Here is a 14,250-nt window from a genome sequence, read left to right as displayed (position 1 = left end):
TCCCCCCCCCCCCTTTGCAGCAGATAAAGATCCAAATGAGACAAGTAAAAAAATATTATCGGTTTGCATATAAATGTTGGTCCTCCACATCAGCTTGGAGGAATTGTCGCCTATTCCTCCTTACAAAACCGCTTCAACCCTTTCTTCCCCTCTAACTTTCCAAGGCTTAGTGAGGAAAAAAACTGAACTCCTCTTTCCCAACTAACTCTCCTACCAGATCTAGCTATCACAGTAATGACCTCACGCTTCCCCTGTTTCAGATGTCCACTGCCTCGGAGTGACCCTCGACTCTGCCCTGTCCTTCACAGCAAACATCCAAGCCCTGACCACCTCCTGTCGCCACCAACTCGAAAACATTTCCAGAATCTGTCCTAAACCCTGAATTTACTAAAATATTAGTTCCCTCCTCATCTCCAGTCTTGACTACTGCAATATCCTCCTTTTATGGCCTCCCTGCTAATACTCTCGCTCCTCGGAAGTATGTCCATAATTCTGCTGCTCGACTAATCCACCTCTCTCCTTGCTACTCCTCCGCTTCTCCCCTTTGCAAATGCCATCATTGGCTCCCAATTCTCCAACATATCCAGTTCACACTACAATTACTGACCTACAAGGCCATCTATAACCTTTCTCATCTGTATATCTCAGAACTAATCTCCCGATATCTTCCCATACATGATCTCCGCTCCTCCCAAGACCTCCTTCTCTCCTTCACACTAATGTGTTCCTCACCCAACTGCGTCCAAGACTTCTCCCGAGCATCCCCCATCCTCTGGAATTCTGTTCCCCAACACATGTGATTATTTGCCACAATAAGAACCTTGAGATGAAACTTTAAAACCCATCACTACAGGAAAGCTACTGCCTGCATTGACCCCCGCTGCCGCCTCACCACCTTCGTGAGCTGCCACCACAACTGGAGTAATTTTAACCCTCTGACCCACGGTCTCCTCCTTACTACCCTGTATATTGTAGGCCTTCTCCATTCTGTACCCGTCTGTAAGTTTACTGTAACCCTTTCCACATTGGATGTGGGTGGATATTGTTAGCGTTGTTACTTATGACTTGTGTTTTGAAACTGTTAAACTGTAAAGCGCTGCGGAATATGTTGGCGCTATATAAATAAAGATTATTATTATTATTATTATGTGAAGCTGAGCGGACGCAGCTTTGGTTGGCAAGGAGAAGATCCGATATCCAGCACTGCAAAGCAAGGAAGAGGTAAGCCACACCAGGCAGGCTGGAGGGTTTCAATCCAGCACATGTGGTGCCAAAAATGGCTACTGAAGTTCTGTTCACTGAGGGGAGGGAATACGCGATCTACAGCATCCCACCAGCACTGCTCCAGCATTCGAGGCAGATGAGAGTTCTCCTCCCGGAGATGAAACCATCGATACATGATATCTGCAGTGAGTGCTCTCCAGTGTGAACTGGTGCAAACAGGAGACAGAACAGCTCATCTAGAGACCAAAGATAATCTAGAGGATGCGCATAACGAAGCCCATGAGGAAATAACTGCACTTAAACTGAAAATTGTGGCTCTGGAAGATTGCTCAAGAGAAACAACCGGAGGAACCAGAGAAAAGACCAGATCTCCTAACAGACGTCTCTGCGGTGTTATTCCCAGAGTCTGGCCTGCCCAACTTATAGAGCACATAATTTTCCTAAACCAAAAAGTGTCCCAGCCTCTGCATCCAGAGGTGTGACGAATACACTTCTGTCGCTTTTAGGAGGGGGTGCTGAAAGCATCATTGTCTCTGGGATACAACAACTCTCTGCCACAGGCTCCGCACAATCAATCTCTTTAAGGATCTAGCTGCCATAACGCTTGAGAAGAGGAGGGAATTCGCCCATCATAAAGATCCTCTGAGATCATCACGTCCTACGCAATTGGCGCTCCTCATCTCCAAAGACAGAACCTCACACTCCATGTACATGCCTAAAGAAGCCAGGGGCCTTCATTTACACATGGAGGACACCAGATCTCCCTTAAGGAAGAGACCATCCACAATGGAAAGCGAGTGGTTCACCCAGAAATCGTCGAGAGGTCCAAGACCTGAATGCGGAGACAGGCGGCCAGCTCTGAACAAGTCCAGCCTTAATTTTTTAAGGTTTCATTTTTTTATTTTATCTAACATGTCGATGTGAAGTGTCCAATTGAGAATCCAAGCCAGTGCTCAACCTGCCCCACCCGTGCTTACACCACCTCACCAGTGTGCCTCGTTAATCTCCAACACAGGGTAAGAGTTATCTCAAACTAAATCAGATAGAAAAACCATGTCGCCCTTGGAGCAAGTGCACGGACAAGATGTGGCGGCGTCCCGTGCAGCGAGTAGCACAAGAAGGGGAAGTCCGCACTTTTCTGAAGAGGAGAGATTTATGGTCCACAAAGTAAAATCCACCCAACACCAGCAACAGATTTACTGATGAATTTACAACAAGCAAATGTTCTTTAAAGAAGTTGTCCACTACTTGGACAACTTCTCATACCCCTCATATGAGAAGAAAGCTTATACTCCCCTGCCGTGCTGGTGCTGGAGTTTTTAAATGCAACTCCAAAAACTGTTGTACCTGTGGGATCCTAGATCACGGGACTAAAACTATAAAATGTAATAATACTGGTGAGGCCTTTGAGATCCCACAAAGCCTCCCCTGCAGCAGTGGTCATGTGGTAGATGTCTCACATGCAGTTTTCAATATGTGGGACGCACCGTGCACACACTGCGGTCCCCCATTCATGGTCACAGAAATAGAGCAAGAAACGGCTTTATAGACGGTCTCTCAAGGCGTCCGCTGATTACACATAACATAAACGTAACCCCGGTGCAGCAGATCCCCTCTGGGGTTACACAGGGAGGCTCTCTTAAACCATGAAGAAACGTTTTGGATATATCGTCTGGGAACATTATAGCCACATGGATTGAATGAAATCATGGAGAGTTTAAACATCAAACCCCCCCCCCCCTTTTTTTTTTTTTTTTCCCCTGGCATCTATGTGGTCAAGGTTGGATCAATCAGTGGCTCTGTTCCTGAACTTGGTCCACACTCCATCAGGTTCCTGACACTGGGATAAAAGGTTTGCTGCTATATCTAAGTGTAACTGAAGTCTATACTAGTAGGATCTGTACTGTGTTTTTATGATGCCTGAAGAAGGATATATGATGTATCCGAAACGTGTTGTATCTCCTCTATATTATCAAATAAAAAAATTCTGACATCTCCTCTTTGGCTGTGAGTCCTGGGAGTGCTGCCGTTCATGGGCTGGAAAAAAAGGGTAAATGGAAGAGATGTTCTAAAGCTGATGTCTCCGGGTGGTCTCAGTCTCTTATGGAGGGGAGCCCTTCGTTTTCGGGGGTAACAGTACAGGAGCACAGCACACTGTGTCTGCCAGGACTGACACTGATCATAGTTCGGGATTTGCGTTTATTAACCCCTGTCACTTCCACGTTCCTTCCCTCCGGTGACTTTTATATCAGGGCTGGACAGAGATGCGTCTGGTCTCTAAAAAATCATGGGTCCTCAACGTCCAGAATGCCTTCGCCTCTAGGTGGGGGATTGTTACTTTCATGTTTCCGATCACAATTTAATCTTTCCTTTAGGGATTAAACATGACGTAAGACAATGCTTTACGTTTACCACGATTCCGAAACTGTCTCTCATATCTGTCATATCTATTCAGCTAAAAAGAAACTCCATTCATAACTTGCAAAGGACAAAGGATTTCAGAGTAATCTGCTTGGCTTTCTGGTCATTCTGAGTGTAGCCATAAATCTGTGGTCTCCCAATATTCCTCTGTCAGCCGTGCTGGGTCTGCGGTCCATCAGATCATCCTCTTTAATTACCTGTTCACAGCAGAAGGTCCCCTTGCATTGGGGTCATTTAGAGGTCAAAGCTTTGTTTCAATATTCCCCATCAACTATGAAATGGCTTATACGTTTTACAACTACATCTGTGAAAGAAAAAGAATTAGGGGTGTACTTACTTTGTGTCCACACTTGAGTGTTTGTGTTGGAGCCATGTGGATGTTTTCTGTTAGACCTGGGGACAGACGGTTTCCCAATGTTCTAGTCCTGCCATATACTGATCTCAATCTTTTTCAATGTGGGTTCCTGATGAAAAAGCCGGAATCTGTGAATACAGGCTGGAGGAATCGTCACTGCACCTGTCCGGGGATGCGACTGCTCGTTTTTCCACATGATATTTTAATACTGTGAAAGGGATTGTCCTTATTGACTGATATTTTTCGCTCAGTTTTTGGACCTTGTGGGATAATTTGTGTCCACGTGTTTGGTCCTACTGATCATTTTCGGAAACCTACAATGCCTCACTTGTACAGTTCACTTTAATTCGGGTTTCATCTCCCACTGGGATGTTCTTCATGTCTTGATTTTCATGGCGGGGAAGTAGCATGAAGAGCAGTGACCTCATCTGCTGCAGCTCACGGAAGGACGTAGTTGTGATTGGGAATAAATCCAGAAGAGCGATCTCGAGGGACAGTGGGCAAATGTCAAATTACGGCAATTAGAGCTGAAATAAGGATTAATGTCTGGTGTAGTCGTCTTCCAGATAATGAGCAAGTCGTCTATGTAGCAACCACACCAGACAGTGTCGCACAACATGGAATTGTCCACGCTGTGCAAATATTTACCAGGCCTTTTAGATGTTGGTGATGGGTGGGGAGAATTTGGCCCATCGATGCATCAGATGACTGAAGATAGAATTCTGAGTCAAAAGAAAATTGATGTAATGAAAACCTGACCGCAATCATGATAAAATCCCGGCGATCAGGTCAGTGTCTCTGTACAAAATCCATTCTGTGGATTATGAAGCCAAATCATAGGAGTAGTGGTATATAGTGAGCTGACATCAGCGGTGCCCATCTTGGTGTCCGGGAAGTGCCCTCGGGATGTTATTGACCATGCCTAAAGCCTCTCCGTCACCCGCAAGGTTACTCGGGCCAGGTAGGGTCAGACATCAGCCAATGGCACTTCATTCTTATCAGGTTGACAGATTTCCCTGTCCAGGATTCCAACTGTGCCGCCTTTATCCGCATGGCAAATAACTTCAGCTTTCCTGTCTCCTAACCCCTTCTCCACCTTGGCGCCAATGGGCTGGATTCGTGTCGCGCTTCCCGTGCGAGCATGTTAAATACCAATACCGCTGTTAGAGGTTGACAGTGGCATTTAACATGTTAACAGCCGCAAGTGGATCGCAAATTCCACCCGCAGCTGTTAAGGGCACATGTCGGGTGATGTATCAGCTGATGTGCTGGAAAAAGTTGCAGGCTCATGGCCGGGACCTTCAGCAAACGGGGAGAGCCCACCTTAGACGTAACTACGTCTAGGGTGGGAGAGGGGTTGGCCACTACTAGGACAACCCCTCCTTAAACGAAATGTTTGGCCCTAATAAAGTAATAAATCTTATCCTCCCCTCCTGTGTCTGCATCTCTCCCACAGACCCGAGGCTGTGATGCGGTGTTGTGACCCATGGTGCCTGGCGCACCATCGGTTCTGGCGTCACTGTCCCCACCTCTGGACAAACTGAACATTAAGAGGAAGTCCGGGAGCAGCCGATCTCTGACTGCCGATTCATGTTCAGGTCATATGAAGGTGGAGACAATGGCACCAGGTATCACAACAACCGCATCACAGCCCCGGGGACAGCAAGTGCTGACACCGCGGGAACGGCGCCGGTACAGGAGGGGAGTATAGGCGTCATTATCATGGCTGAACATTTGGTTTAACAAGAGGTTGCCCTAGTGGTGGAGAAAAGCTTTAAGCTCCTACCCCTCTTTTCATTCTGCCTTGTTAAAATCTATGTAAAAACGCAAAAGCTTATGTCTGGCCGATCACAGATTTGTTGTTCTGTGCCTGAAGGGAAACCTATTAAGGCCGGAGGTCTAGAGTTGATAGGATAAAAGTCACAGTTCTTCACAATCCAGATAGATACATTTGTCATATCCCTAGAAAATGTGTGAAAGAATCAGAATGCGTGCCTCCTGTACCCAACACGCGTTTTGCATAGGCTTTCTTGGGATATTCTCTGTCTCTATGTTCATGGGGATAAAAAGTCCCTGCTCTGCCATTTGGTGGTGCTCCCAAAGTTCTATCAGTGATTGCCTAGCCTGCGGATACATAATAACTTCTGATCAGTGAACATAGAATCGGAAGGGACCATCTGGTCCAACCCCCTGCTCAAAGTTGGATTCAATCCTGTTAACTTTGTGTAGGGTGCTGTAACCAACTGGACCACGGCAGATCCAGAAACTACAACTGGTCATTGTAAGGATGTCCACAAATATGGAGTCAATGATGCCTCTTGTAGCTCCTCACAAGAGGGATAGACTGTGTACGGAAGGAGTGTAGGTTGTGGCATCATCAAAGGGTCTTATGGGCTTCGTGCATTTCACGGGGTATAGAGCATATGTAAAGGTGGGCCTTCCCAGATTAGAGGGGGGATCTGTAGAGTGGGCCACTGTAGGAGGTTTTTGTAGTCGTAGCATGGCTGTAGATTTTCGGGTGATGGTGGTACACTGGATATATAAAGTCTACACACCCCTGTTAAAATGTCAGGATTTTGTCATGTAAAATAAATACTGCTTAAGAAAAATCCTTCCAGAACTTTTTTCACCTTTTTAATGTTACCCATTATCTGTACAGCTCCACTGTGAAACAAACTGAAATATTTTTGAAGGGAAAATAAAAGGTAAAATTACGTGGTTCCATAAATGTTAGCACCCTGTTAAAATTGGGGGGAAATGTGTTCTGATGAGACAGATGTGAGACTTTTTGGCCATAATTCCAGAAGATGCCGCTGACATCAGTCATCACCAGAAGATCACCATCCCCACAGTGAGGAATGGAGGAGGCAGCATTCTGCTTTGGGGCTGGTTTTTGGCACCTGGGGTTTTAGTCAAAGGGGAAGGATTATCAATAGTTTAAGTATCAATTTAACATCAAACACTGACGATGAGGAGGAATTTCACCTTTCAGCAGATCATGACCCTGAGCGACCTCCAAATCACCAAAAGAATGGCTTCACCAGAAGATGAAACTAGCCCTATTGAGACCTGAACCCAAGGGACAATCTGTGGTGACCTGAAGAGGACGTTTTACACAGGAGATGCCCAATGCAGTCTGACAAATGTGTGAATCTGCTGCAAGGAGGACCCGGCAAAGATCACTAGTTCTAGATGTGCTGCGCTTATATACCCAGACCCAAAAAATCACAGCCAGAAATTCACTGGGGACTGCAACAAAGTATTAATCTAGGGCTGTGCAAATGTATGCAACTACAGCATTTTTCTTGTTTTATATTTTTCTTTTTCCACTCGAAAAGCTGTCCATTCTTCAGTACATTTGTAAAGATTATGGGTGATATTAAAGGTGGGAGAAGTTCTGAAGTGATTCTTTTACATAATAAAAACCTGAAGTTTTACCAGGGACGTGTAGCCCTCTTCATATCCACTGTAGATTGTGGACTGTGAAGGTATTATAAAATGGCGGCTGCTTGTGGATGGGGTAGGCGTCGTAGGATGGCGGCTGCTTGTGGATGGGGTAGGCGTCGTAGGATGGCGGCTGCTTGTGGACGGTGAAGGCGTCGTAGGATGGCGGCTGCTTGTGGACGGGGAAGGCGTCGTAGGATGGCGGCTGCTTGTGGACGGGGAAGGCGTCGTAGGATGGCGGCTGCTTGTGGACGGGGAAGGCGTAGGATGGCGGCTGCTTGTGGACGGGGAAGGTGTCGTAGGATGGCGGCTGCTTGTGGACGGGGAAGGCGTCGTAGGATGGCGGCTGCTTGTGGACGGGGAAGGCGTCGTAGGATGGCGGCTGCTTGTGGACGGGGAAGGCGTCGTAGGATGGCGGCTGCTTGTGGACAGGGAAGGCGTAGGATGGCTGCTTGTGGACGGGGAAGGCGTAGGATGGCTGCTTGTGGACGGGGAAGGCGTAGGATGGCTGCTTGTGGACGGGGAAGGCGTAGGATGGCTGCTTGTGGACGGGGAAGGCGTAGGATGATGGCTGCTTGTGGACGGGGAAGGCGTAGGATGGCGGCTGCTTGTGGACGGGGAAGGCGTAGGATGGCGGCTGCTTGTGGACGGGGAAGGCGTAGGATGGCGGCTGCTTGTGGACGGGGAAGGCGTAGGATGGCGGCTGCTTGTGGACGGGGAAGGCGTAGGATGGCGGCTGCTTGTGGACGGGGAAGGCGTAGGATGGCGGCTGCTTGTGGACGGGGAAGGCGTAGGATGGCGGCTGCTTGTGGACGGGGAAGGCGTAGGATGGCGGCTGCTTGTGGACGGGGAAGCTCAATACTATAAAGGTAGCATAGAATAGGGCTTGTTAATCCATTCTTCTTGGATGCTCAGATTTTTTGAGTTCAGTCTTGAAATTGTCCACCTCTGATGTAAGATGTAAGTGAATGGGGTTTCTGAAATCCATGTGGACTTTTGTCTGCCCCACAATAAGGAGCATGGTAAATATTCTTGTGTTCTAGATGGGAAAAGATCCATTCCTCTTAGTGCGCTTAATGGGTATTTCTCCATAGGAAATCTCACATGTCTGAGCCGACCCTATGGCGTCGGAGTACGAGTGGGTTATGATTGTGGTGGTAATCAGAGCATGTGTAAGGTTAGGTAGTAAAGACGATTGTGGGCACCACATAGAGCCGTGGCCAAAAGTGTTGGCACCCTAGAAATTGTTCCAGAAAGTGAAGTATTTCTCCCAGAACATTATTGCAATTCCTCATGCTTTGTTATACAAATGTTTATTTCTTTTGTTTGTATTGGAAAAATTTTTTTTAAAAAAGGGCAAATTGGAGATAATTTCACACAAAACCCCAAAAATGGGCCGGGCAAAATTGTTGGCACCCTGCACATATTTGGTCACACCCTTTGGAATAAATAACTGGAAACCATCGCTTCCTCTAGTCATCCACAAGCTTCTTACTCCTCTCAGCTGTAATTTTGGGTGACTCTTCTTACAATCTGCTCCCGGTCTCATATTTTGTTTTCTCCCAACAGCGATTGTAAGATCTCCACACAGGTGATCCATTGGATTTAGATCCGGACTCATTGCTGCCACTTCAGACCACTCCAGCACTTTGTTTCCATCCATTTCTCGGGGCTTCTTGAAGTGTGTTTGTGGTTATTGTCCTGCTGGAAGAGCCATGACCTAGGACGCACACCCAGCTTTCTGACACTGGGCACTACATTGACACCCAAAATCCATTGGCATTTGTCACATTTCATGATGCCGTGCCACACAGTCAAGGCACCTAGTGCCAGAGGCAGCAAAGCAACCCCAAAGCATCTGTGACCCTCCACCATATTTGACTGTAGGTACTATGTTCTTTTCTTTGTAGACAGCATTCTGTTTTCTGTAAACAGAATGATATGCTTTATCATGTCTGTGTCAGCAGTGGGGTCCTCCGGGGTCTCCTGCCATATCATTTAATTTAATTCAAATATCGACCGTTCGCTCTGACACTGATGCCCTGAGCCTGCAGGACAGCTTGGATTTCTTTTGAACTTGATTGTAGCTGCTTATTCCCTATCCAGACTATCCTGCATTGCAACCTTTCATCAATTTTTCTGTGCCTTCCAGGGAGATTAGGTACAGTACCATGAATTGTACACTTCTTATCTTGTGCACCTTGGACAAAGGAACATTAAGCTCTCGAGATTGTTGATATTGTTCCTCAGACATAGAATCGTAGAGTTGGAAGGGACCTCCTGGGCCATCTGGTCCAACCCCCTGCTCAAAGCAGGATTCGCTAAATCATCCCAGTCAGATGTCTGTCCAGCCTCTGTTTGAAGACTTCCATTGGAGGAGAACTCGCCACTTCTCGTGGCAGCCTGTTCCACTCATTGATCACTCTGTCAAAAAGTTTTTTCTAATATCTAATCTGTGTCTCCTCCCATTCAGTTTCATCCCATTGCTTCTAGTCTTTCCTTGTGCAAATGAGAATAAAGACGATCCCTCTACAATGTGACAGCCCTTTAGATATTTGTAGACAGCTATTAAGTCTCCTCTCAGTCTTCTCTTTTGCAAACTAAACATTCCCAAATCCTGCAACCTTTCCTCATAAGACAGGGTTTGCAGACCGGTCACCATTCTGGTCGCTCTTTTCTGAACTTGCTCCAGTTTGTTGATGTCTTTTTTAAAATGTGGTTTTGACAGTTCTCTCTTGTCCTCGTTCTCCGTGTTTAGTGTGGCGCACACTGACACACAATGCAGACTGAGGCAACTTCTCCCCTTTTTATCTGGTTTCAGGTGTGATTTTCATGTTATGCATAGCTGTTCACTTGCCACAGGTGAGTGTGAACGAGCATCACATGCTTGGCACAAAGGACATAGGTTGTATAGAGCACAGGGAAAGGCATGAATTAGGGTGTATGTCATCTGGTGGGTGGCGAGTCTTCCGCTGATGTCACTGGACAGGACCCCGATATTCTGCTGTGATTGGAGATCATTCCCATTGACGTCAGAGCGTGATGGGACCCTCTTCTCACTATGGATGCAAGCTTCATTGGTGGGACCCGCCTCTACATAACTACTCTGGCATTGTTTGTGGATATGTAATGTACGAGATGGAAATAACCCTTTTAAAATGAGAATATGTAATTTTGGTCTTGATGGCCTGTGGTTGTGTCCATTGTGTGAATGTCTTAATGATGGTGGTAGTTTTGGAGACCCCTAACCTCTCTTCTGAGCCTCCTCATGTTCAGCCTAATCCTGCAGTATGAAGCCTGTGCCTTGTAACCCACCACTCCCTGCCTTCGAACATCACCTTTACTTTTGAACATTTGCTCTAAGCTGCAGCATGTTTCATCCCCTTGACTTTTCTCACCCTTTCTGACATGTACTGCTTCAGCTCTCTGATATGTCTGGTTGACCACTCCTGCACCTTCTGTCTGACATGTTTAGTTGAAACCCCCCTTCACTCTGATGTGTCTTGTTGACTGCATCACTCTGATGTCTCATTGACAGCCCCTCCACCCACTTCCCTGTGACGAGGCACCAACTTGGTGGTCTCTGATGTCTGTTTTATTGACCACTCTCCTCTCTCTGACATGCCTTTTTGAGTGACCCTTCCCCCACCCCCCTGCTTCCCTCGTGAGCCTGTCCTGTTCTATCACATGTCTCGTCAAGCCTATCCCCCCATTTCTCTGACATTGCTCATTGAGCCTGTCACCCCCCCATTCCTTTGACATGGCTCGTTGGACCTGTCCGCCTTTACTGATGTCTCGTCGAGCCTGTCCCCCCCCCCCCTTCCTCTGACATTGCTCGTTTAGCCCCCCACCCTCCAATCCTTTGTCCTCTGATGTGCCTCGTCAAGCCTGTCTTCCCCAATTACTCTAGTGCATCTCATCAAGCCTGTCCCCCCCCCCCCCAATTCCGTTAACATGTCTCATTGAGCCTGTCCTCCCCCGTTCCTCTTACGTGTCACGTTGATCCTGTCGCCTCCCCCATTCCTCTAACGTGTCTCGTCGAGCCTGTTCCTCCCTTCCCCTATTCCTCTGAAGTAAGTTACTCGTCGAGTCTTTCTCCTGCCCATTCCTCTGACACGTGTCGTCGAGCGTGTCCTGTCCTCCGCCCATTCCTCTGCTGTGTCTCGTCAAGCCTGCCCCTCTTCCCTCCCCCCACCCAGATGCCTCTGGTGCTTCTCATCGGGCACCTTCCCCATTCCTTTGACACATCTTGTCGAACCTGTCCCCCATATTCCTCTTATGCGGCATCTCCTCCAGCCTACCCCCCCTTCAGTTCCACTGATGCGTCTCGCCGAGCCTGTCCCCCATTCCCATTCCTCTGACGTGTCTCATCAAGCCTGTCTCCAGGCCATTCCTCTGACGTGTCTTGTCGAGCCTGTTCCCACCACCCATTCCTATGATGTCTTGTCGAGCCTGTCGCCACCCCCACCCCATATGCCTCTGGTGCATCTCTTTGAGCCTGTCCCCATTCCTCTGACATGCCTCGTCCCCCTCCATTCCACTGACGCCTTTCGTCGAGCATGCCTCTATCGTCAAGCCTCCCCCCATTCCTCTGATGCATTTCATTGAACCTGTCCACCCCACCCATTCCTCTGATGTGTCTTGTGGAGCCTGTTTACCCCCCCAATTTCTCTGACACATTTCATCGAGCCTGTTTCCCTTATTCCTATGACTTGTCTTGCCAAGCCTGCTCCCCCAATTCCTCTGTGTCTCGTCGAGTCTGTCACCCCCATATGCCTCTGAGGTCTTGTCGAACCTGTCCCCCCACCCATTCCTCAGACATCTCGTCGACCCATCCCCTTCCTATCCCCATATGCCTCTGGCGCATCTCATCAAGCTTGTCCCCCCCCCCCCCCATTTGTCTGACGTGAAACTGTGAGCCTGCCCCGCCCGCATTCCTCTGCCACATCTTGTCGAGCCTTTTTCCCCCCCCCATTCCTCTGACGTGTCTCTTAGAGCCTGTCCCCCTATTCCTTTGATGTTGCTCATTAAGCCTTTCTTCCCCCCCCATGCCTCTGATGCGTCTCGTCGAGCCTTTCCCCCCACTCCTGACGCATCTCGTTGAGCCTGTCTCCCCCCCCCCCCCATTCCTGACTCGTCTCATCGAGCCTGTCTCCCCCCCCCCCCCCCCCCCCTTCCTGACTCGTCTCATCGAGCCTGTCCCCCTTCATTTGTCTGACACGTCTGGTCGAACCTGTCCCCCCATTCCCCTGACGCGTCTGGTTGAGCCTGTCTACACCCCATTCCTATGATACATCTCCTCTACCCTGTCCCCCCATTCCTCTGACACGTCTGGTTGAGCCTGTCTACACCCCATTCCTATGATGTATCTCCTCTACCCTGTCCCCCCATTCCTCTGACACGTCTCGTCGAGCCTATCCCCTTATTCCTCTGAAATATCATCTAGCCTGCACCCCCCATTCCTTGGACGCGTATCATCAAGCCTGTCCCTTCATTCCTCTGAAATGTCTCGTCTAGCATGTCGCCCCCATTTCTGACACGTCTTGTCAAGCCTGTCCCCCCCATTCCTCTGACGCATCTTGTTTACCCTGTCAACTCCCCATTCTTCTGACATGTTTTGTTGCGCCTAACCCCCCCATTCCTCTGACGTGTCTCCCCGAGCCTGTCCCTTATTCGTCTGAAATCTCGTCGAGCCTGTCTACCCTCTCATTCCTCTGACGTCCCCCTCATTCCTCTGACATCCCCCTCATTCCTCTGACGCATCTTGTCAAGCCTGTCCCCCCCCCATTCCTCTTGCATGTCTTTTTGAGCCTGTCCCCCCCCCATTCCTCTTATGTGTCTTTTCGAGCATGTCCCCCCCATTCCTCTTGCGTGACTTTTCGAGCATGTCCCCCCCCCATTCCTCTTGCGTGACTTTTCGAGCCTGTCCCCCCCCCATTCCTCTTGCGTGACTTTTCGAGCCTGTCCCCCCCCCCCATTCCTCTTGCGTGTCTTTTCGAGCCTGTCCCCCCCATTCCTCTTGCGTGTCTTTTCGAGCCTGTCCCCCCCCCCCCCCCCCATTCCTTTTGTGTGTCTTTTCGAGCCTGTCCCCCCATTCCTCTTGCGTGACTTTTCGAGCCTGTCCCCCCCCCATTCCTCTTGCGTGTCTTTTCGAGCCTGTCCCCCATTCCTCTTGCATGTCTTTTCGAGCCTGTTCCCCCCCCCCCATTCCTCTTGCGTGTCTTTTCGAGCCTGTCTCCCCCCGTTCCTCTTGCGTGTCTTTTCGAGCCTGTCCCCCCCCCCCCCCATTCCTTTTGCGTGTCTTTTCAAGCCTGTCCCCCCCCGTTCCTCTTGCGTGTCTTTTCGAGCCTGTCCCCCTTCCCTCCCGCTCTGACTTTTTTGTGTGCTTTTACCCTCGTCCTCTTGTTTGCAGTTCCGGTCACACATTTCTGCTTCCTCCTGACCATTATCTGCCAGTGCCTAGGGTATGCATATTTTGCTGTATAGCCATGACCGGTATCGCCCTCTCCTATCACTACTGGCATGATGGTGGATTGTGCTTCAGCCTCTTCATGTAATTTGGGGTCTTTCAGCTTCTTAACCTCTTTGGTTATCTGTTCATATATAGATTTATCCCTTGAGCCATTAATGATATCCAATGCTGACTCTGAAGATTGCTGATCTGTGTGTTGGGTAAGCAATCCGCGGTGACCATCAGGTCTGGTGTAGATTTCCAGTTCGTCACCCATGTATCTATAATTACCCCTTATACTGCTTGGTCGTTCCCTCTGTGCTTCTGCTAGGGTTGGGGGTTTCCAGCTCAGTTA

General features: G+C 48.7%; 1 protein-coding gene across 8 annotated transcripts in view; it reads left to right on the top strand.

The window, feature by feature from the left end:
• Window positions 1-14,250, top strand: part of KLC4 (kinesin light chain 4) — a 98,567-nt gene that overhangs the window by 48,274 nt on the left and 36,043 nt on the right. Inside the window, exon 13 of one of the 8 annotated variants that reach the window (XM_073558966.1) lies at window positions 14,052-14,116. The exons of the other annotated variants lie outside the window; for them this stretch is intronic. Coding sequence (XP_073415067.1) covers window positions 14,052-14,072 — 21 coding nt within the window. The 3' untranslated portion in view covers window positions 14,073-14,116. The remainder of the gene's footprint in view (window positions 1-14,051; window positions 14,117-14,250) is intronic. 8 annotated transcript variants of the gene reach the window in all.

Source organism: Dendrobates tinctorius, unplaced genomic scaffold (genome assembly GCF_039654945.1).
Source record: "Dendrobates tinctorius isolate UK_male_01 unplaced genomic scaffold, ASM3965494v1 ptg000264l, whole genome shotgun sequence".
Taxonomy (NCBI): Eukaryota; Metazoa; Chordata; class Amphibia; order Anura; family Dendrobatidae; genus Dendrobates; species Dendrobates tinctorius.
Note: the sequence above shows the minus strand (reverse complement) of the source record. Positions and strands in the feature narration are given on the sequence as shown.